Genomic DNA, 22,674 nt, shown 5'->3' with positions numbered 1-22,674 from the left:
CGCTTCCTATCACAGACTGCAGTGTCTATGTGAGCGTGGAGTTGAGTCAATAAAGTTCATTCAAAGTCTCTCTGCTGCAGCAATGGCGGCTCCCATGTCCTGGAGGAGGCTGGTGTACTCCGTGTACACACCGGCCGTCACCGGGGTTTTTACCCGAATATCCGACCGAATCTTCCGTGCACGAGACAAAGGAGGAGGGTAAGAGACGCGGTTCACCCTCGGAGACACAGACGTGACGATAAAACAGCGTTTTTGTGTCGCAGTTCGGGCTTCACCCTTCCCTCTGTCATGAAGCAAGAGTTAAAGAAGCCTCGCTAATGTTGCTTCTGCTAATGCGTTCATTATCGGACTTCGACCTTATGTTGCTCATTTTTTGGTTCAAAATCTACAAGACGGTGTTTAACGCGTTTAGCCACCAACTTATAGCATATTTGCGGTGAATGTAGGACGTTTACAGCAAAGGTTAAAGCAAGTGATCACGAGATCAGCTCACCTCTACCCGGTAGCACACCTCCAGAGGCTGTCACCAAAGCACACAGTAGCTAACCTTCAGGTTAAAAAAATAGAGCTTTCTGTTACTGAAGGACTGAACACAATGTTCTTCTAGACGTCTGTTATGCAACCAGGACTGTCATTTTTAGCTGAAACCTGACACCTCTGTCACTGCTCTCCCATCATGTGATTAGTACACCTACGTCCAAATTAGAGGGATGGTTGGGGCTTAAATAAATTAGCAGGTAGGGTTACTACTTAGCATGAACCATATTTGTCCTCCATGGTGGCTTGCCATTGCAGAAGAATAATCACTATTATGGCTTTGTTCCATTCAAGTGAGCCATGACAGTGACAACAAGCATGATGGCAGGACCCTGAAGCAGCTAAATGGAATTCAGCCAGCGTTCATTTTATCATGTGCACCAGCGCTCTTTCCAGCTGTGGCATGTCATCTGTGTAGAAGGTCAAGTGAGAAACAGGGACGCCGTTTTAATCATTGAAATTTAAGATAAGGCTGCAGAGTCTGTGTGTGGGTTTGTGCAGTTCCTTGATCATTAACCTGTTTACGGAAAGGAAGTTCGGGCACGGAGCCTGAAATCTGTTATCTTGATGTCTTTTTATCTTATTGTTCTCGTAATGTAACTGTCTCGCATCAGATCCTCAAGCATTTGCTCTGGTTTCCGTATGAGTCTAAAATAGCACAAGATAAAGACAGGACAGGTAGGACCTGACATCAGCATACGCAGTATACTGCTATGTGTGTAGCAGTATTCATAGGATTTTGCTAATGTTGAATTGTTGCTTAAAAACTGTAAAACCATTTTCAAGAGCGTTTTTTTCCAGTTTGCTAAACAAACCTGGATCCGTTGAGCAGGATGAGGATGATGTTCATGCTCGCAGCTGGTTTTCCAGGTTTGGTTCAGTCATTTCTGAGCAGTCAGTTTTGTGAAGAGCTGCTCTCATCAGCAGGTCGTTGCTTTGCAGCTCAGTGGGTTCATGTTGCGGGCTGTGCGGCACATCGGCTGGCTCCACATTAAGGTGGAGCAAATATGTTCATTTCCTGTGGTTTATTTTTCATGTCCTGAAACGTCTCACCAAACGCCTGAAGGAGTTTCCAGCAGCACATTCAGATGTCACAGCAGGTTTTATTCTTGCAGAGCAGGAACGTGCACGCAGCTCTTTCCTGTTGCTTTAATTTCACTCCAGTTTTCACGTCAGGTTCAGCTCTGAGAGCCACTCCGTCTTTTCCTTCATCTCCATGAATTATTCCAGACAAAGAGACACTTTACTGTGAAGGGGAGCTTCACAAATTCTCCCTGTGAATGAAGTGTCAGCCTCTTAGCTGTTGGCCTGCTTACCGTCGTCTCTGTCAGAATGTGGCCTGTGAAAGCTGCCGCTGGGCATCCAAACTCCGCCAAAGAGCCTTAACTTTATCCAAGCGTGTTTGTCCTTGCAGCTCATCCAGTTTAGCGTGTTTCACTCCTCAATGATGCTCGAGATGAGCCTTTTTCATCTCGGCGAGCTCGTCCCCACAAGCTGACTTGTAACAGGATGCTTTTACTTCAACAAAAAATGATCATTTGTCCGTTTCTCTTGGAAATTGCGACACTCTGCATCTATTTGTGTTTTCCTGACTGTCGCCATCATGTTTTGACGTGATGCCAGCAGCTATGGGAGTGTTGCATTCAGGGACCACTCAGATTGACGTGTTAGCTACTGTTTTATGTTACTTTCTTTTATCCCTTAACGAGGTTGTTGCTGTCTAGAGATTTCTTTGTTTTTCTGAGTTGCTTTTTTCTATTTATGAATGGCTTCACAGGCTGGATTAACTGTCCATGTGGCTCATTGACGGCCTGGACGCTGGAGGTTCCCCTTCCCTGATCCTCAATTCTTTGAGGAAGTTCCCATTCTGGGAATTTTGAATCCTGAGGAAGACAGACAGACAGACAGACAGACAGACAGACAGACAGACAGACAGACAGACAGACAGAGTATTTTTTCCTATCACATGCTTCAAATCCGGAGGGATGGGGTGCAGTCACATACCAGAATAAACAGCCCCTCTATTCAGTGCTGTTACTAGCTTGAGCCTTGTGCTATTGAATTAGCCTCTAACCTCATTAAATCTAAGCAAGTTAACTTCATCTCATCTACAGTCATGAAATCACTGTTAGTCATAATGCGCCACACTCCTGAAATAATCTTTATTTACAAAGCATCTACAGAGACATATTTCAGTGTGTTGATACTGACTGTGCTACATTTTTAAAAACTTCCTTCCTTCTATCTCCACCCATCTTGGGGATTAACAGATCAAATTAACAAATCTGCTCTGAGTTACTTCGCTGCCGCTTGACGTAATGGATTTTATAACGCTCCTCTCAGTTCTGACTGGAAATGTCAAAGTGCAGTCACGCAGTCTTTTTTAAAGGGGTCATCTTAGGGATCCGTCACATTACGTAAGAGTAAGAGCGTTGCGCTCATATAGATAACGTTTGTAATTTGCACCGCTGTAAAAGGCGAGATAATTCAGTGTAATCTGTACAGACATGAGGGAGTTCTCTTTCATGCTCCAGCTACATTATCGTATTACTGTGTGAGGAATATGCGTGTTTATGATCAGACTCCACAACAGGAAATCCCCTCTGAGTGTTTGCAGCAGAACGTCTAACTCAGCACAGTGGCTTTGGAAAGACGCCCTGAGCTGTGTTTTGTGCTTTAATATGACTTTTGTTTCGACAGTTATGGTGGGTCAAGTCCAAACCAAAACGTAAAACCGCCTGAGTGTGTGCATGTGTGTGTTCTGGGTGAAATTTGGCCAGAATGAACACAAAAGAATTCACCGGAGTGACTTCTGACGATCAGCCTGTGAGGGTCGCAGTCATGTCTGAGGTTAACTCTCCGCCCTGTCTTGATTTCATGTGGTTGCGTTGTCAGACCATATGGTGAGATTATATCGCAGGCACAAAAGGGGGCGTTGGGGTGAATTTTAGGACACTGGGAGCAAAAAACCAGACACACTGTGAAATGTTTTCTGTCATTCTGTCAATAAAATGTCATAAAACAGTGAATAATGTCCTCTAATAATCAGCAGATGAATCAATAATGAAAATCACTCCCTGTCCTAGTTTGAAAGCCCTTAAAAACATCAGCCAACCTTTGGCCGCTGACGCCTCAGACTGCAGAGCTTCCCCGGCATGTTACGTGATATGCAGTGTTGTGGTGTGTTCGTGTGCTGTCGGGAAGCTCTGACGTCCGACGCTTGAGAGTCTGCCGGCGGCTGTAAGACGCCACAAAAACGAGATACACAAGATACTGTTGTTTTCTTGTGATATGTGGCTCAGTGGGCCTGATGAAGTCTCCCCAGGCAATGAGGAAGCATCTAGAAAGACGTGTGTCGTTTTTCACTGTGGAGGCCTGCAGTTTGTCATGAACGTGTGTTTATGCCTCCAGTCATGGCCGGAGGTGTTAGTTTTTGAGTTGTCCGTCGGTCTGTATGCAGGTCTCATTCTTTTGAACACAATATCTGAAGAACGCCGCGAGGGAATTCTTTCAAATTTGCCAAAAAATGCTCACTTGCTGATTGTTTAGACCTTCTGTGCTGCTGGGTTGAAGATGTGCAGCGTCCATATTTAAAGCATCGTAGTCCCCCACAAGCTCATTAGTTCAGCTGATATTGATCTTCAGGTGATTGTCGTTGCACCGTGTGATGAAGCTCTCTGTCAGTCCTCTGTCCTCCTCTGTGAAAACAGTCTCTGAGTGAAGACAGCATGTTTCTACCTGGACATTATTCACTGCAGTCATACATGTCACTGCAGTGATAACTTCCATATCACCAAAAAACACAGTTAAAGCTGCAGTAGGTGACTCGTAGAAAAGTAATTTTTTGTCATATTTGCTGAAACTGTCCCTATGCCCAGACAGCAGTACATGAAACATATAATCTGTGGAAAAAAAGCATGCTACTACTGTGATTTGGAACACAAAACAACCAATCAGAGCCAGAGGAGCGTCTGAGGGCGTGTCTTACATTTGTCAATCACTACTCACACACGCTGCGAACCGCCCCCTCCCTCCACCCATGCTGCCAGCTGCAGCTCAGTCAAACAGCTCTGTGAGCGGCGTCAGGAGGCTAGTAAGAGCTAAGCCGGCACCCACAAAGGAGAAAGATTAAGATTAAGATTACGACTTTCCTTTCCTTCATTTCCTTTATACAACATGCACATACCATGCTTCGGTGAAATTGCTTCTTCCGCATTCCAGATTTAACCCATCCTGGAAGTCCTTCCTCCGCGGCAGACAGCGGTGCCCGGGGGCCCAGTTCCTTTTGTCACCACTGGTCAGGTGGTGATCTTCTTGCATGTTTTTAGTGGGGTTTTTTATGGAGGATCCCCCAGGTGAACACGGGGAGAAACATGCATACTCCACACAGAAAGGCCCCTTTCCTCGAGCAGCAGGCACCGAAGGCATGGTGGAGGACACGCCCTACAGCGCCCCAGGCGGGAATCGAACCCGAGACCTTCTAGCTGTGAGGCGACTACTGTCCACCGTGCCACCTAAACTGCCCATACCGCCGCTGCCAACAGCATATACGGCTAAGACAACAAATAACCATAAAGCTAATATGGTGATTGTTACAGTAACACTCTGCGGCGCGTACGGCATGTTAGCGACTGTGATGTAGCAGCTGGGCAGAGTTAGCTTGTTCCCGATGCTAAGGCTAACGTTACTGGTTGTCATGGCAGCTGCGCAGACGCCGCAGGGAGGAGGGGCTTGGAGGCAGGGCATGAGTGCAGCGGAGAGGGAGGGGGAGTGACCTGAACTTGTGTTGGTTCAGCTTTTCAGGCTAAGTCTGCTCTCTTCTCGCTCTTAGCGACGCAGCTTTAATCCATTCTATCAAAGTCTTCACTGCATTATATGAGTCCGGTCAGTTATTGTCTGAAAATGTTTCTGTGAAATCAATGAAAATTGTTCCCAAATTTTCAGCTGAACCGACACAAAAACAAGCTTTCCTGTTTCCTCCAGGCCCTCCGTGCTGCTGCTGGCTCCCCTCCTGGCTGAGGCCGACCCGGCCCCCCGACGGATCTCCAGGCCCACCGGGTCGGCCGGAGCCCGGAGCACAGACAGCCTCTGCACCCGCTTCCGATGGATAGCGGAGCACGTTCCCGCCTTCCGGGTCCCGGGCGCCCACATCCACGTTCTCACCTCGCCTGACCAGTTCTACCAGGCCATGAAGGTTGGTGTCACCATGGAACTGAGTGTTTTGCTTCAGCTGCAGAGGAATGGTTAAAAACCAAAACAAAACTAAGGCCAATATTGACTTTTCTCAGATGGCCCATGCACGGTGACAGATGACAAACGAGGCAGATAAACTGCTCGAGGTATTTGAGGAGGTATTTTCCCAGCAGAGGCTCCTTGTTTACTCTCTCACGGTTTGTCAGAGTGTCACACTGCAGCTGACAGGAGTTAATTGTTCGGCTCTAAAGTGACTTCAGCATTAAAACAGATCCTTAATATAAATATAATCAGCTCGAAAACGCAAAAAAGCGACCTCGCAGGAATGATTTTTACAAGCCAGAGCAGCCGTAATAATACATCACTCTGCACATTTCACTTGAGTTATGAAGTGGAGCTTTTGCATGTTGCTTCTTTACGTCGTGCCTCACCTGCTCCATGTCACCTCTTTGGAATCCTTTTATATTTCTTCTCACTTCAGCTGACTGAGGAACAAAGAAACAGGAATTTGCTGCAGTTGGTGGCAGCCACGCACGGCCATTATTCAGCTTTGACGCTGAGTTTTTTTTACTTTTTTAACCCCTGATATAATTTTTAATGAGGTCTAAAAATACCTCACGCTCTCGTCGTGATTGATGTGCATTCATGATGTGTGTTACATATTTCTTTTTTGTCATTGTGGTTAAAAGCATCTGTCAGTGGTGTGTGAATGGGCGTGATTCACAAAAACATGTCATGCGTTGTTGTTTCTTTTTGTTTTATTGACACTTCCCCATAACACAGAGAGGAGGGAAGGCTCCGGATGAGTGACATCGTGTTGCACATTGTCTCGATCTTAAAACGGATGCAATGAATTTTTCTTTCTTATCAGTCCACCCACAGTATTCCAAGCAGAAACGGGTTTTTGGAGCGTTTTCGTAAATGTATTATGAAGACTGAAATATCTCATTTGCATAAGCATTCAGACCCTTCACTTACACCTTTGACAGCAACGACAGCCTCAGGTGTTCTTCTTGGAAATGATCCTATAACCGCTTGACACACCTTTGTTTTACTCTAGTACGATTGTGAATGCAGCACTTTTACTTGCAGTGGAGTAGTTGTACACTGTAGTACTGCTACTTTTACATTAGGGTATTGAAAATGCACATTGATCAACAGGAAATAAGTGAATTTTACCAAACATTACGTCGTTCCAGCTCTTAAATTGTGAGGGTTTGCTCTGTTAGCCCCTCTGGAAACAACACCCTGGTTACTCTTTTTAGTTCCCAGAGCTGCCTGCTAACGGCTTGAAAACTGTTGGCTGTGCTGTGCAGATTATTCAGAGTGAACAGGACGTTTCTTCTGCTCTGCTGAATATTTTTCAAGCACCACTTTTCAGTTCTGGAGGCAGAAACCTCAGAGGAGTACTCCCCAAGTCAAATAATCCATTTTCCACCTCATACACTAATGTGTAATTTGCAGGTTTGAACCTTTCTATGCCAAAAATTGTGATTGGTGTCACAACAAAAAAGGACGTCCTTTGTGAATCGGCAGTTGGAGATTTTAGGGGTTTTTTATTGCCTTTTGTTTTTTTTTGTGGGGGCTTTTCTGGTTAGCTTGCTCGTGCAGACTGAGCATGTTTGCATGTGGCTGGCAGGAAATTTACCCTCTGTTTACAGTTTATCATTTCTTAGAATCAGATTTGAGACCAGATGCCGAACACCCACAAGCACTCCCATATTAATACGCTGCTGTGTTTGTTTCAGGCGCGTATCAAGACGGCGAAGCGGCGAGTGGTGATGGCCTCGCTGTATCTGGGAACAGGTCAGCTGGAGCAGGAGCTGGTGAGAAAAGTGTTTGCAAATTCTTCGACAGGTTTGAGAATTTACATCTTCAGTTTTGGGCAGGTGAGAGCCGTGCCACCCCAACGCAGGCGCGTGCCAAATATCTGGTCAGAGATGCCAGAAAATGTGAGTCAGTGTCGTCCTGCAGGAGAACCGCACTGTGGTCTGTTCAGAATGAAAGTCAACTGCAAGCCAACTACGAGGAATGACCCCAGAATGCGAGGGTTTATGGGAATAAGGAGAGCAGTTTTGGCATGTGATAGCCTGCTGTTCTTCATGCTTGGAAAGCCTAGCATAACAACATTAACCCAGAACAAACCACAGTCTGGACTGATGCTCATATTCAGCTGTTTTTCATGTTTTTTTTTTTCGAGCTGGTTGGAGCAGAATTGCAGAAAAAAGGCACAGACCAGTCAAACATGTTTAATTACACTTAAAAGCATTTGAATCTGCTGTGAGTGCTGCCAAACTCTGTAACCTCACAGGATGATGGATTACTAGAAACGCTGAATCAATAAGGTATGGCCAGTCCATGTGACTTTTATTTTCGAGCCCAGGTTTGCTTTTAATTGACCGCGTTGAGCTGAGCTCGCTTCAGTACAAAAATGTGAGTTTGGTCTGTGGTTTAGGCCGAAGAATGCAAACTGCAGGTGCGATTTCAACCGAAGCCTGGATCCACGAACACAAGCCCGATTCCAGGCTCAGCACAAAGGGTACTTCACTGATACTGACAGCCACACCTGTGCAGCCTATTTACTTAAGCGCAGGTGCAGTCGATGAGAATAATCAGAAAATTAAATAAAGCGAGGCATGTTTGTCTTCAGCACGTTTTATTCTTCAGCGTTTTATACACGTGAGCATGTCAGAGTGTGTGTGCAGGGAGAACTACTGCATGTGTGGAAAAAAGTTGTTTTTCAGAGCAGCGTTTGACCTGGTGAACTACCTCAAGTGATGTCACACGAGTCAGCGTCTCATGTGGTGGAAGTGGCTTCTGTAGGCCGCTCCTCAACTCTGCTTTAGGCTAGCAGCTCGAGGCTGCATTAGCGTAACAAACCCGGATCTCCGACCAAGCTGCCTTTGGCCGAGTTGCATTGTGGGTAAGGCACACAATGTAGGGAGTGGCTTTTTTAGAGAAATTAATTAGCAATGCATTTAAAACCGCAACAGTAAAAGGTGAAAAGAAATGCAAACAAAACTTTCAAACATGAAACATGAGTGTTTGGCAACGTTTTTACATAGCTAGCGGTGCCTTTCGTTTACCTGGGAAGTTGGAAGTCAGAAGTGGGAATTTTCTGACTGGAAACTCAGAAATTCGGGCTTCCCGGTTCAAATGGAGCGCACCGCAAATGCAGCTTTTTGCTTTGAGCTCGTGATCACATTTCTCCTCAGAGCAGAGCTGAAAGTGTTGGTGGTGCAGATGTCCCTGAAGAGCTCCCTACTGGAAAGAAGAAATGTTTTACTGGCATGCAAACAGGCAATCTGGAATGACGTATAATGAATACATTTGGGCACCAGATGCACAATTTCGCCGAAGCGAAAAAACAAGTTGGTTTGGTATCAGGTACGGCACAAATGCCAAGTTTCACCACGCATAAAGACTCCACGCTCGCTACCAGCAGTGCCCTCTGAAGAGCAGCCTTTCCTCTGGCGTTTCCTCATAGTTAGTTATCCTTTTCCCACGCTCAGTAAACTGATAATAGAAGGCTGCCAGTGTTTGATGAATGCCTGCTGCCAATTAATCAATAATCATGGATCTATTACTTTGTTTTGCGGCTCCAGCTGGGCACATCTCCAGATATACAGAGTGCAAGATCTAGTCCAGTGCACCTTATCCGAGGCCCCAAAGCTACACGACTCCCAGACAGCAGGAGGAAGAGCAAATGTCACCTGTTGACGAGAAAGAGGAATAAAAACCTCACTTTCCGTTTCGCTAAACAATCGGTTTGTAGTGAGAAGTGAGAACGTGATTACAGACAACAGGAAAGCTTTTCATCTCTGGATTTACCAGGTTAAACGTTTCTGAGCAGAGCAGCTTGAAGCAGATGTTCTTTAGTTTGTTGAGCCTTAATTTGACAAAGAAATCAGTCGGGCTGCAGCTGCTGATTAATTTTTTTTTAAATTGATTAATCTGTCAGTAATTTTCTCGATTCATCGAAAAATGTCCATCATCAGGGCCCAACGTATCATCTATATATTGTGTTTTGCCTGACCAGTAGTCCAAAACCCAAAGACATTCAGTTTACAGTGATGTGACGCAGAGAGAAACTCTAAATCCTCACATCTGAGGAGCTGAAAACAGTGAACATTTGGACTTTTTGCTTGATAAATGACTTATACTATTGATTGACTCTCTCAAGTGATTGATGAATCAGCTCTACGAATTAGTCTTATTCATGGCGGCTTTGTGCAGGGGATGGTTGAACACCATCCTGAAGCTAAAGCGTTTCTCCTCTCCTGTCTTCTTCATGTTAAGGTGGACTGTATGGAGGAAGCTCTACAACGCTCACAGGGAAACAGCCGCGATTCCGACCTGAAAGTCTCCATATTGCTGGACTACACGCGCGGCTCGAGAGGTTGTTGGCGTTTTTCCTCGAGATCTCTTTAGCGCAGAGCACCGCGCTCATCGCACTGATTGCATCTGGTGGTTCTTCCCTGCAGGACAGATCAACTCGAGGACCATGCTGCTGCCGCTGCTGCAGCGCTTCACCTCTCAGATGCGGGTGTCCCTGTACCACACTCCAGACCTGCGGGGGTTGCTGCGGCTGCTGGTCCCCCAGCGCTTCAACGAGACCATCGGAGTCCAGCACATCAAGGTCTACCTGTTCGACGACAGCGTCATCATCAGCGGGTAAGTTTGTCAGGCTGTTCACCTCCTCTTCCTCCTCCTCCTCCTCACCGCTCACTGCTTTCACTCTCGTTTAATCTCATTTCAGCCCGTGTTATGTTTGCAGATGTTTGCACCATTATGAGGAAATGTTCCCAGCATACGCCGCAGGGTGTGCTCCAAACCCAATGGGCACGCTGCCGGGTCCACTTCTTTTCAGTCCAGTGCACAGATTTGCACACGCTGCCTCCGCTGAGCCCAATCGAAGCTTCTGGGGAAACAGAACGAAATACCACATGTACGAAACACATGCGCCGTGTTAGGCGACACCCCTTTTACAAGCTTTTGGAAGAAGACTCTCTGAACATTAATCATCTTTCACACAAGTTCTGCTGGCAGAGTTTCCCTCATCCTTGGAGCCTTTTTCTCTTGCACAAGTGAAACATGAAATACCATTAAAGCAGAACAGAATCCCACATCGCCGCAGCTTGTCCATCAGTCACACGCACACACAGTCGGAAGCGATCAGAGTGATTTTCCGTGGCATTTTTCAGACCGTGTTTTTGTCTTTTGGAGCTCCGTGACTGCTGCACAGTCTGTTTTCATTCGTCATGAATTCATTTCCTCTCTGGCAGGAAAACACATGACACGAGCCATCAGAAACTCCTGCGGCTTAAACCGGGTTGAGGATTTGTAGAGCCGACTAACTCCATAAACAGGCTTGAGGACACTTCACTAGCTTAGCAGCATTGAGGCAACAAACAACCCATAATGCAACGTCCTCTGTGGGAGCTGGTGTGAAACAATGTGCCACTGTGGTCTTTACGTGGCCTTTATGAGAGCCCAGGCAGAAGATGAAATTAGGTTACACAGTGGTTTAACACGAATACCTTTTCAGCATCAGAGGCTCTTGTCCAGGCGACCCAGCCGGGGTGATAAGTCCCACCTGCAGTCGGTTAGTCCTCTTCAGCCAAAACCAGCTGGCGGCTTCCAGTCAGTGACCGACATGACGGCCCTCTTCTTTGCCCTCTAGTCCGAGCTTGGTCAAGGCTTTGCAGAGTGAGCAACATCTGCATGTACCTAAAGGCTTAAATCACGACAGCTTAAAGAGAAGAGAAAGTAGAAACAACACAGTCTTCAACCTGAAGACACAGCCTGAAAATGAGATGAGCAGCATAAATATACGAAATATGAATTGAATGTGTGTGACATGTTCCAGTCAGCTGTGACCTGCTGTGCTTCACCAGCTGTTAACTCCAAACACTGAAGCGCAGATTAACATTTTCAAAGTTTAGCCAAGAAATTACAGCTAAATCTCAGCATAAACTTCTTCTTTTTCCTTTTAGCCTTTATGGAATTAACATTAACGGGCTACAGTTGATCTAATCTGTAAATGATAAGCCTGCTTCCTATCAGCGTGTTTTCTCCTGTGCTTTTCTGATAAAAAACAGTGAGGAGAGACTGAAGCTTTGATAAGAGGTTTGTAAGGATCCGAGTCGTTTGCCTCCCAGGAAATGGATCCAAGCTGTCGGAACGTATCCCAACACCCTGAAAATCCCTCTTTGTGCTCTCTCTCTGCTCCCTGGTCTTAAAAACTGCTTCTCTCTCATGTCGCAGGGCCAACCTGAGCGACTCGTACTTCACCAACAGGCAGGACCGCTATGTGCTGCTGGAGAACTGCAGCGAGGTCGCCGACTTCTTCTCCGACCTGGTGGAAGCCGTGGGAGACGTCTCCCTGCAGCTGCAGCCCGACGACTCGGTCACCGTGCTGGAGGGCATGGTGCACCCGTACAGAGGTAGAAACCCAGCGCGCCCGTGCGTGCGTGTTTACCGTCCTGCGTGTTTTGACACAGTTTGACACTCCGCGCTCGGTTACAGAGGCAGCGGCCCCCGTTTTCAGCAAGAGGAGCCGATGGATTTCGCTAATGGAGCTTGAAAGCTTAGACAGATGATGGTCAGAGTGTGTGCGTGTGTGTCAGTACAGTGAGAGAGCTCTTGCGGTTGGCTAGCCATGCAGCCGGATGTGAGATTGTCAGGATTTTTCTGTACACACACACACACACACACACACACTCGTTCAGCGTGTCCGTAACTGGAGCACCGACTGCCAGGATGTTAGTTTGAGGAGTGAATGACATCATGTCTGCAGGACTGGACCGCCGTGGTAACGAACACCAGGAATAGAGTTGTGATGTCACAGTGTTGCTGGAAGACGATATGGAGTGGGAATGCACACTCACTCACACACGCACACACACACACACGCACACACATGGAGGCGCTGGTGAAATTCTAATGAATGAAATTAGTGAGAATGACGATGATGAATGAAGATTTGTAGCTGGTTGATTATAATGAGGTTTCCCAGCGTACAGAAATAACAGCGCGGCAAAGTTCAGCTGGAGTCGGTCGGTGACGGTTCAGTGATAACAGTTCACAGGAAGCTGCCGTCGTGACAGAAAAGTGTCTCTCAGGAGTGTTTAGCCTGATAATTTCCTCTTGGTTTCATCCCCTCGGACGGACTTTGTGCTCCCGTCAGCCGCTTTCTCGTATTCAGGGAGGTCATCTGGTTTCATTTTGACCCGTCGGTGGCGAGTGATGGACCCGTCCCGCTGATGTCATGTCAGTTGACGTGCACCTTCTCCGTTCATGTGCGCTGACTCGGCTTGACTGAGCGCAGCTGGGATTTGCAGCTCCGTAACAACAGGGCCTCCTGCTCAAAGGTGCGTCTTAAAGCGATGATGCGTTTTTCTTGAGGCTGTGGCGTTTAAGAGCGGCGCCCTATTTAAGAGCATGTGCATGACAGGACGGTTGAAACTGCTGTGTCTGGTAACATCAGCGCTCAGTCGTCCCCGAATGATGATGAAGCGCATCGCAACCCACCTGGAGGCGGTCGGGCGCGCTTTTACCCCATGTCAGAGATGACTCACCTCAGGTGCGAGTCGGCGTGTTTAAACTCGTCATGGACACACAGACCAACGCGCCACGGTTTGACTCAATCGCTCAGTTCCTGTTTTAAAACACCATTAAACTCAAGCCCAAACTATGTGAGACACACTCAGAGCCCAGAGCACAGCGACCCAGAGATCAGACTGACCCGTCTCCCGCTGCACCCAATCAGCTTCCTCTGTGTGTACTATGTCTCCATCCAGGCGACAGGCAGGACTTCTCGGTGGTGGCGAGGAAGCGGATCATGGAGGCCGTGAACGCAGTCCACGTGAGGCAGCGGCCGCCGGAGGACTCCGAGGACGAGGGGATGAGCGAGGGGGAGGAGGACACGTGGGTGTTTCCTCTGGTCCAGATGAAACCTCTGGGGATCCAGGTGGACGAGCAGGTCACACAGGTGAGGCTCCACAGCTGAACATGGTGACAGCGGCCTCTTCTGATTGGCTGTCGCACTTGCTGATGCTAATTTTAGAGATATTTAAAGCTAATATATAAGACCAGATGTTGACCTTTCACTCGTTTCCTTGATAACAGGTAATAAATGTTAGATGGATGCCCTTTGTTCATCGTGGGATGTTAAACATTTGACTAATACGTGACTAATAAACTACCATGTGATTAATAAAGCACCTATAATATTTGAGCCTGTATTCAGGGGTTGTTAGTCACACATTCTGGGAACGAACGCAATAAAATCAGTCATGTCAATACAAACTGCGGTTTTGAAGAAACTACATAAACAGGTGAATCAACACCGTCTCAGCCCTCATTTAACATTTTGAGTCTCACAAACGCTGGTTTACATCTCACAGAGCTCGTGTAGAGAAATACTTTCTTTAAAGGAGAAGAGCAGATTTCAGATTTCATGTCCAAAGTTGCTGTTTCCTTCTGCGAGAAGAAGTCGACCGCTGCAGTTTTCCTGGAATACAGTGAAGAGAAAAACAGGGGGAACAAAGAAAATGAGCTGCTGATTATGGGCCAGAAAAAAAAAGATAAGGCTTTATTGATCCTGCATCAGGGAAATTAAGTTGTTACGACCGGCAAGTATTAAAAACAGCAGAAACAGGAGGGTCAAGATAAAAAGTATGCAGGATGTAGAATGAAAAAAATATGTACATTATGTACAGATTCTAAAAATAGTAAATGCCATGAAAATACTATTGAAATCAGGTTTTTATTTGGACTTTCTGTGATGGTGATGATCCGATTTTGACCTGTTTTTAATGATGAGACCAAGCACCAATAAATCCCAGATTTATGAAAAGGACAAAGCAGTTATGAGCTAAGTTTATCAAAACTTGACATTATGAATTTCTTCAGATACAAATTTACTCAGTTTGCAATAAATAAATAAAGTGTCTGTATCTCATATAATTAAACAGTGACGTCTTACCAGGAGTAAACCAGCAAATCAGCAGCCACATGTTATTCATTAATTGTCCTGATAGATTTCATGCTCAGCTCTATAATGAGCCTACAGCAGTAATAAAACACCAATAAGCTGCTCAGTTAGCCGCACAGCAGCCAGTCTTATTTTTCACAGTGGAAATCAGAAACACGGCTGTAACGCTTCACTTCCTGTTTCCTCTTCAACCTCCAGCGCCTGCTGACAGACGCCGGGCCGGACTCCACTGTGTTTCTAACATCAGGTTACTTTAACCTGACCCGGGCGTACATGCAGCTGGTGCTCGGGGCCGGAGCCAGCTACCGCATCCTCACCGCCTCCCCGGAGGTCAACGGGTTCTTCGGAGCCAAAGGCATCGCCGGAGCCATCCCCGAGGCTTACATCCACATCGCCAGGCAGTTTTACAACCAGGTGTGCCGGCTGGGCCAGCAGGAGAGGGTTCACCTGCACGAGTACCACAGACCTCAGTGGACGTTCCACGCCAAAGGTGGGCTGGAATAAAAGCAGCTCCCACTAGAGCCGCTGCTAACGCTCATATTCACCTGAAGATATTTGTGTATGTATGTATAGAAACAGCTGATGTACGCCGAGCTATTGAGTGGGGTGTTTTGTTTCGCTTTAACCAATCAAAAGTGATTTGCCGTTGTTATGGAGGCTGTGCTGGTGGCTGATTTCACTTTAATGCAGACATATGTAGTTCAAATTTCACCGAGGAAATTAACGTGAGAACTGACAGCACGCTTCTAGCTAGAGGCTTTTCCAACTAGTGTCCACAAGGGGGTGCTAAACTACCTCTGACTTGTGTGTTATTTAGTCGGAATTATAATGACCAAATGGAAGACGTCTCTTAACAATAGCGTTAGCGTTCCTCTGGGATGGTGAGTTTTTGGTACCAAATTAATACAAACTTGCTAACGGTTGATGGCTAACGTTGAAAGAGTTGCCGAAAAAGGGTCAAAAGCACCTTGTAAAGGCATTTGTAGGATATACAGTATCAGGTGTTCCTCTTGACATCGCGTCTCTGAGCCACGCTAGCTCTCAGTTGTCAATCAGCCAATAGGAAACGCCCAATCAGAGGCTTCCACAGATACGCCCGTTAACTCGAAATTTACCCAGCAGCCGTTTCGTTCATTTTACTTCAGATTTCCTTCCCTAAAAAGTGAAGTGAAATCACTTTTCTGTTCGACTTTAACTCTCTGCGGTTCGGTTGTTCGACCGATGCTTTCGGCTCTAACGCTCTCTGTCGAGAGCTCGCGGGCCGAGCCAGGGCTCGGCGTCCAGACTCGTTTGGTTTGGCTCGCTGAAAATAATAAATGGATTATTCTCGCTGTTCTTCTCCCCGCTCTGCTGTTCTTCTCGCGGTCACAGTGGTATTTAGCGTGAGAGAGGAGGGCCTGTACAGTCATTGTGCCGTAGCCTCAGGACGAGGATGTACACTCACTCTCTCTCATACTTTGGGGTTTTGGATCGACGCTGGGGATTTCTGCATGTGCTTCCTTTTAGTTGTGGTCTGGGCCGACAGAAATCCCTGCTGGAAGCGGCTCTCTGAAGCATTACCTCCTCACCGGCTCACTCTGCTTTTCCTCTCCTACAGGTCTGTGGTATTACCTCCAGGGGCAGGATCGGCCTTGCCTCACTCTAATTGGCTCCCCTAATTTTGGTTACCGCTCGGTTCACCGTGACCTGGAGGCCCAGATCGCCATAGTAACAGAGAACGAGGAGCTGCAGAGCCAGCTGCAGGAGGTCGGCCCTTGTTATTTCTTTTAACCGCAGCCAGAAATGGTGATGAGTGACTGCGTAGCTCCTTACTGAATAAGACACACCTGTGTTTGACACTCAGGAGCAGGAGATGTTGTACCAGCGGTCCACAGAGGTGTCCGGGTCCACGTTCGAGCAGCCGGACCGCCGCGTCCAGCTGTGGGTGAAACTAGTCACCCCCCTCATCAAGAACTTCTTCTGAGACGCCCCCAGGTGGTCACACACAGACATGTACGCACTCACCACACGTAATTTTGGTTTATTACAAATTATTTTGCTTTTATTGAGGAGAAAAAAGGGCAGCTTTAAAGTTTAAAGCTGCACAGATCAATAAATTTATATTAAAGCTGCAGCATTTCAATTACAATATATGAAGAGTTCCTTTAAAAAAAATAAATAAATAAAACCATGCGTCTGTGGTCGCTCACCCCTATGGATCAAGCTTTTAAAAAAAACAAAAACAAACAAAAAAAAAAAACATCCAATCAGGTTTAGCTGGCACATAACTAGCCAATCAGAGTAACTCTGTACAAACAAGAGTCATCTGGGTTCTACATGTTTTAACACTAAGTCAGACATAACTAGTCAAACAGATGTTAGTTTGCTCGTTGTAGGAGAAGCTACGAAACTCACCAAAAACGCAAAGGCGCTCTCTAGAGCCAGCGTTCGGTTTGTCCATTCTGGGCCACTGTAGACACATGGCGTACGGATATAAAGAGCTCATTCTAAGGTAACAAAAACACAACATAATTATGAATATTATATTCCATTTCTGCCAGTTCATCCCTCTAAATCCCACACACTGGTCCTTTATTATGTCATAATTACATTGCAGCTTATTCTGCTGCCCCCAAGTGGCCAAAAAATAAGTATTACTGCTTTAAGCAAACCTCAAGTTCAGCCAAACACGAGAAAGAGAGGAGAGGATTATCACCAACACTCAGGTGTGCTAATTCTAGTTTTTAGATGAAGTGGTTCAGGTCAGCCGGCCTCGCTCTTATCAGGTTTACAGCCGTCTGATTGGCCGAATGCTTCTTTTATTTTCCCCTTCTAACTTTGTCACAGCAGGTGTCATCGTGTCTTGTACGTTATGTAAGTTTTGAGTCCTCGTGTTCCCTTTGACTGAATGAATCCATCTTTAGGAGTCCCAGAGGCAGAAAACACTGAATGTTGGTTTAGGGACAGATTAGAATATCAGTGCAGCTGCTTCTCATCCAAACAGAAATGACATCTCAGACTGATGTTTTAGCAGCTTCATATCCTGTTCTGCATGAACAAGATCAAAGGCTTATTTCAAGTCGCGCTTCATAGACTTATTTATGTTGTGCCATGCACATGCACACTAAGGAGCTGTATCTGTCATACTGAGGGAATTTTAGCACATTTGCTACTAAAAATATACCATAACTGCAGCTAATGATTATTTTCATTAAGTTCTAGATTAATCGTTAAATAGACCTTTTGAGCAAAAGCGAGCTCCAAAGCCCTTTTTCTCTGCTTCTTCTGTTCGTCTTGCACCAATTCGCCTGCTTCCTCTGCATAAACATTCTTCCCAGCAGTGAAATTCCTCTTTAACGTCTCTGAATTTCATCATACTCGATGCAAATGAAGGCCAGGCGGCAAAACTAACACCCAAAATGCAGTGAAGCAGAATTTTCCTTTTTCTCAATTCACTTTTTGTCTGTGATTTTTGCTTGGTAGGCAAAATACAGCCCTGAACATACTGTACAGAAACACACACACACACACACACACACACACACACACACACACACACACACACACACACAGTAAAACAGGCTGTGGCTTCTTAGAAATGCCTGCAGTCATTGTGGCGAGTCCCAAATCGCAGGTCCTGTCCTCGTCTTCCCAGCAGCCTAAATCACCAAAGTGAGAGCAGGGATGGCGTGTCGCTGATTCACTCCTGTCAGTAAGTGAGTCAGCGCCGTGTTATGGTGATGATTTGACGGTGTGGTCTGTGTTACCGTGAGTCCTGTCAGGACTTGGCGAGGTGGAGTCGGAGGGTTCGTCGACCCTGAGTCAGACTGAAGCTTTCGGGTTCATCCTGAAGTTTCTGTTCGTTTTTTTTTTGCGAAAGTAGATGTTTAAAGCAGCGAGTGACTCCAGAGAAAAGAGGGGAAAAGAATAAAAACATCAGCTGCTCGCTCAGAGTAGTGGTTTTTTTTTTGTTTCCCCTCAGAACAGGAAGTGTCACAGGCTGGAAGGTGACGGTAAATGGGTGGTGTCTTATCGTTACCTGGACGGAGTCGAGGAAAGAAAAAAAGTGGAGTGATCTGCTGCCAGGAGGAGCAGGAAGTGGCTGTAAATAGATCATCTTTCAGCACAAACACGCAGCCGGTGGATGTGAAAGTACCTGTCAGACAATAATGTGAGCAGGAGAGCTTTCAGGCCCATTGTTTGAAAAAGTTGAAAGGACTTATGGAAATCCTCGTGTTACCGGCAGGATGACGCAGAGCCGCGGGGGCCGGCCAATGAGACGCCTCCGTGACCTCGGGCTAAACGTGGCGTTGAGCGTATTAAGATAGCGACAGAAAACGCTGCTCGACGCCGCGGCGATCTTCACCGACTCGTTCTCCGACTTTAACCTGCTGCAGTTTGTCCGAACAAGCAGCTTCCTGCGTGGATGTCATTTAGATTTATAATCCAGAGGAGCAAGAAAGTCGTTCACTGTTGAATTCTCGTGTGTTCACTGTTTTAAATTCAGTTTTCATAGTTTTGCCTTAGTATATTTTCTTCTGTTGCTGGACGTAGATTTTTTTGTATTTATGAGTTACCTCACAGCCCGGATCAGAGCATCTGGCGGGCTGTATGCAGCCCGGAGGCCAGAGGTTCCCCCACCCCCCACTCTGCATTTTGGCCTCATATCTATCATTTTTTTCCTCCATGGACATTTTGTCCTCAAAGTTTTACCATTAACAACACGCTTGTATTTGTATAAAATGAATTAATTTTCAACATAATCTGTTGTTCCATCGACATCTTTTAATACTTGAAATGAAACGATCCCGTCGTCACCTTAGTTTGTCTCCAAGTGTCAAACTAATCAAGTGTTCAATAATCAGGATAAAAACATGCTGATATGCAGAGTGTGAATTATTTCAGGATCTTTAAATTTGGAAAGTTTTGGTGCAGGTACCTTGAAAGTGCTTGAAAGGCGCCTGAGTTTTACTTCAAAAAGCTGTAAGAGCCTGGATTTAGCTTGGAGACTGAGCCGTTTCAAAGACTGTTTTTGTCAAGAAGTCCCATGAAAAGACCAAAACCAACAATAAGTCTTCTTCCCCTTTGCTGTAGAGCTCCACTGTTGTCCAAAAACTGTTAAAAACACATTAATTTAGCTTCTGTTCCAACAAGTCCACAGCAACAAACAATAATGAAAAATAAACATGATAAATATGTACATACATACATGCACATAAAATAAGTAATTAAACCAAATGTACAATACAAGTCTGTAATATATAAACAACCTCAAATTCATAATTCTTCTGTTTTTCTTCAGTGCTTTTCTGATAAATGATGGTAAATTATTCCAGCGAATGGCTGCACCAGACGAGTATTCACCCACCATCGACTCCTGTTTGAGAGACGTTTGCTGAAAACCCACCTGATGGTTTCTAAAACTAGTTTTTAATTTTGCTTAAGTGTTAAAAGAAAGAAAAAGCATGTTTTTAAAGATTTACATCTTCAGGAGGAACCAGTGGGATTCAGGCTGAAAGCCACAGACGGGTCAGGAAGTATCCAGAAACAGACGAACATTGCTGGGTTTGGTCTCTTCATGGGATTTATTGACCATAAGGAAAAATGCAGGATAATGCCAAACGTATCCTCGACGGATCGGCTTCCATTGTGCTGTAACCTTTAACATACTGCTCCATTTACTGCTCACATGGAGGAGCTGAGGCGCTTTTTGCTCTGGATCCAAAACCTTCCTTTAAAAACATGTCAGGTCTGAACCTCAGCAGCATGAATTTAGTGTTTGTTCATTCGTCAAACGAAATACAGATAAGCATCGTTACACAGGGAGAAGAAATGCATCGAATGTGATGTTTACAGAGCGTCCAGCTGAGGCTAAGCAGGTTTAAACATCTGGATTTACATTCAAACAACCAAATACGATGCACAGATTTTATTCCCTAACTCTGCGTGTGTGTCAGGTTTTATATTACTGAGTCTTATTATAAAGTGTTTTTCACGTTTTTCCTGTTTTTTTGTACCACTCATGGACAAACACAGTGCAGGAATCGCCTCAGACTGGCTGGATGTGGCGTTTGCAGAGCAGTTTGTTTGCTCTCGCTCGTGTTTTGTGTCCATCTGGCTTTGTGATCTGTGTTCTTTACCGCTTATCTCTCTCTCTCTCAACGGAAAAAACAAAACGCGTCCCTCCAACAATAGCTTTGCCGGTTAAAAGGATACAAAAAGTCCTTATCGGCAGCGCAGCACACGTCTATTGTTAGAAACTAGTGACAGCAGGTTGGAGCCTCTCCAGCCTCTTTTCAGGCTCAGCAGGGTTAAAATATGCGGCCGCTCGACTCGCAGCAGCATCATGATGAATCCTGCTGAAGGCGGTTGTGATGGACCTGCCTGCCCTCTAGTGGTGAAACTGGGAATTCAGGTTTGACGCGTTGAAACTGGCCCCTTTGTGACCCATCAGCAGCTGTGAATGTCTGATGGAAAGCTTAATTCTAATCTGCAACAAGCTGATTGTTTCAGCTGATACTGACCTTCAGGTGATTGTCTTTGCACCGTGTGATGAAGCTCTCTGTCAGTCCTCTGTCCTCCTCTGGACAAACAGCCTCTAAGTGAAGACAGCATGTTTCTACGCGGACATTATTCAGTGCAGACATGTCAGTATAGTGATAACTTCTATTTCAGTAGCTTCAAAGTCTTCACTATGAGCCGGGACAGACATGGATGGAAACCTTTGTCTCTGTTTGTCTGCAGGACGCTTCGGTTTTCTTGGGTCTTGAGGTCAAAGGTCTCGGTGCAGCTCGTGCAGACAGGACAGACGGACACACTCAAGCATGCTGGGAGTCTTCAGCTTCGCCTCGGCTTTTACCCTCATCAGCGTGTCTCAGGAAGTGACTCTCTCTCTCACACACACACACGAGCAGATGTATGTGGTGCGTTCAGGGGGTCATATCCTCTTTTCTTAATTTAAACTCCAGATCCTGTGGTTTACCTGCGTATCTGTTACTGCGTTAGCTGCTGACGTCGTCGCACTGTGGATTTCCGTTGTTTTTGTGTTACTAACTCCAAACGTTTCAAAAAAAAAGGACTGCGACATTACACACACCTGTACAGGTACGTGCTGCATGCGTAAGATCGCCACAGAGACTTGATCAGCGATCGGCCCCGGCGTAATGAAGACTGTGATGGGGTGTGGTGAAGAGTCGGAATCTCTCGAGGAGCCTTAATAACAGTTTTTAAGAGCTCTTACAGCGAGTTTACAGCTCTGCCCTCAGCAGCAATCAAAGCTAACTGTACAGTGTCTTTGTGTTATTATCTTTGTAAATTAAAGGATGAAGTGGTGAGTTTTTAAAATAACTTTAAACGTGTGACTGTTTCTGTTTCGGTACAAAGGGTGATTTTTAGGCACGGTGTCGCCACAACATGCGAGGACATCGTTTTATCTTAGAGGTGAAAGAGCAGCACGAAGGTTCAGATGACGCACAGACAGACACAGAGTTGAGCCTTTAGCAGCGAAAGCCTTTTAGCCTACTGTGTGTAACCTAATGAGGCGTCAGTGTGCAGTTTGTTTTCGCTGCCCCCAAGTGGTCAAAAATCACTTATTGCAGGCTTGATATATGCTTAATTGCCCAGTGTGCAGGATTTACAGGAAGGTGGCGGATCGCAACCAACTGCATACCCATCACCTCCCCCTCCCTTCTCTACGGTGGCTGGGAGAGGCGCTCTCCAGAGCAGAGATTGATTTGTCCATCCCGGGCTCCTGTAGGAACATGGCGGGCTCTGGAAGAGAGCCCCCTTCCTCTAAAGATATAAAGAGCTCATTCTCAGGTAACAAAAACACAATATTTCTTATTTTCATGTGATTATACCCTCATGAAAATTAGATTCCATTTCTGCCAATGGATTGCCTGAATCTTGCACACTGGACCTTTAATCGATTAGGTTTGAGAAGAATAATCTTGTACGTTTCTGGTCCC

At 45.9% G+C, this 22,674-nt stretch overlaps 1 protein-coding gene across 4 annotated transcripts; it reads left to right on the top strand.

Moving 5' to 3' along the window:
* The first annotated feature begins 61 nt into the window (after window positions 1–61).
* On the top strand, window positions 62–22,051 carry LOC139349451 (CDP-diacylglycerol--glycerol-3-phosphate 3-phosphatidyltransferase, mitochondrial). Of its 4 annotated transcripts, none has more exons than XM_070990255.1 (11): window positions 62–198; window positions 5,521–5,731; window positions 7,479–7,556; window positions 10,030–10,129; window positions 10,215–10,404; window positions 11,998–12,176; window positions 13,533–13,723; window positions 14,927–15,218; window positions 16,326–16,474; window positions 16,572–16,702; window positions 21,452–22,051. In XM_070990255.1, exons 1-10 carry the CDS (start codon window positions 83–85, stop codon window positions 16,689–16,691), a joined length of 1,626 nt encoding a protein of 541 aa, XP_070846356.1. In that variant the 5' UTR covers window positions 62–82; the 3' UTR covers window positions 16,692–16,702; window positions 21,452–22,051. The 4 variants fall into 4 exon arrangements, with proteins under 4 accessions (XP_070846356.1, XP_070846357.1, XP_070846358.1 ...); XM_070990256.1 differs by having other exon boundaries at window positions 16,572–16,720; XM_070990257.1 differs by lacking the exon at window positions 21,452–22,051 and adding an exon at window positions 18,690–18,800.
* Window positions 22,052–22,674: the final 623 nt, after the last annotated feature.

Source organism: Chaetodon trifascialis, chromosome 21, assembly GCF_039877785.1.
Source record: "Chaetodon trifascialis isolate fChaTrf1 chromosome 21, fChaTrf1.hap1, whole genome shotgun sequence".
Taxonomy (NCBI): domain Eukaryota; kingdom Metazoa; phylum Chordata; class Actinopteri; order Chaetodontiformes; family Chaetodontidae; genus Chaetodon; species Chaetodon trifascialis.
This window is presented reverse-complemented; position numbering and strand designations above follow the sequence as displayed.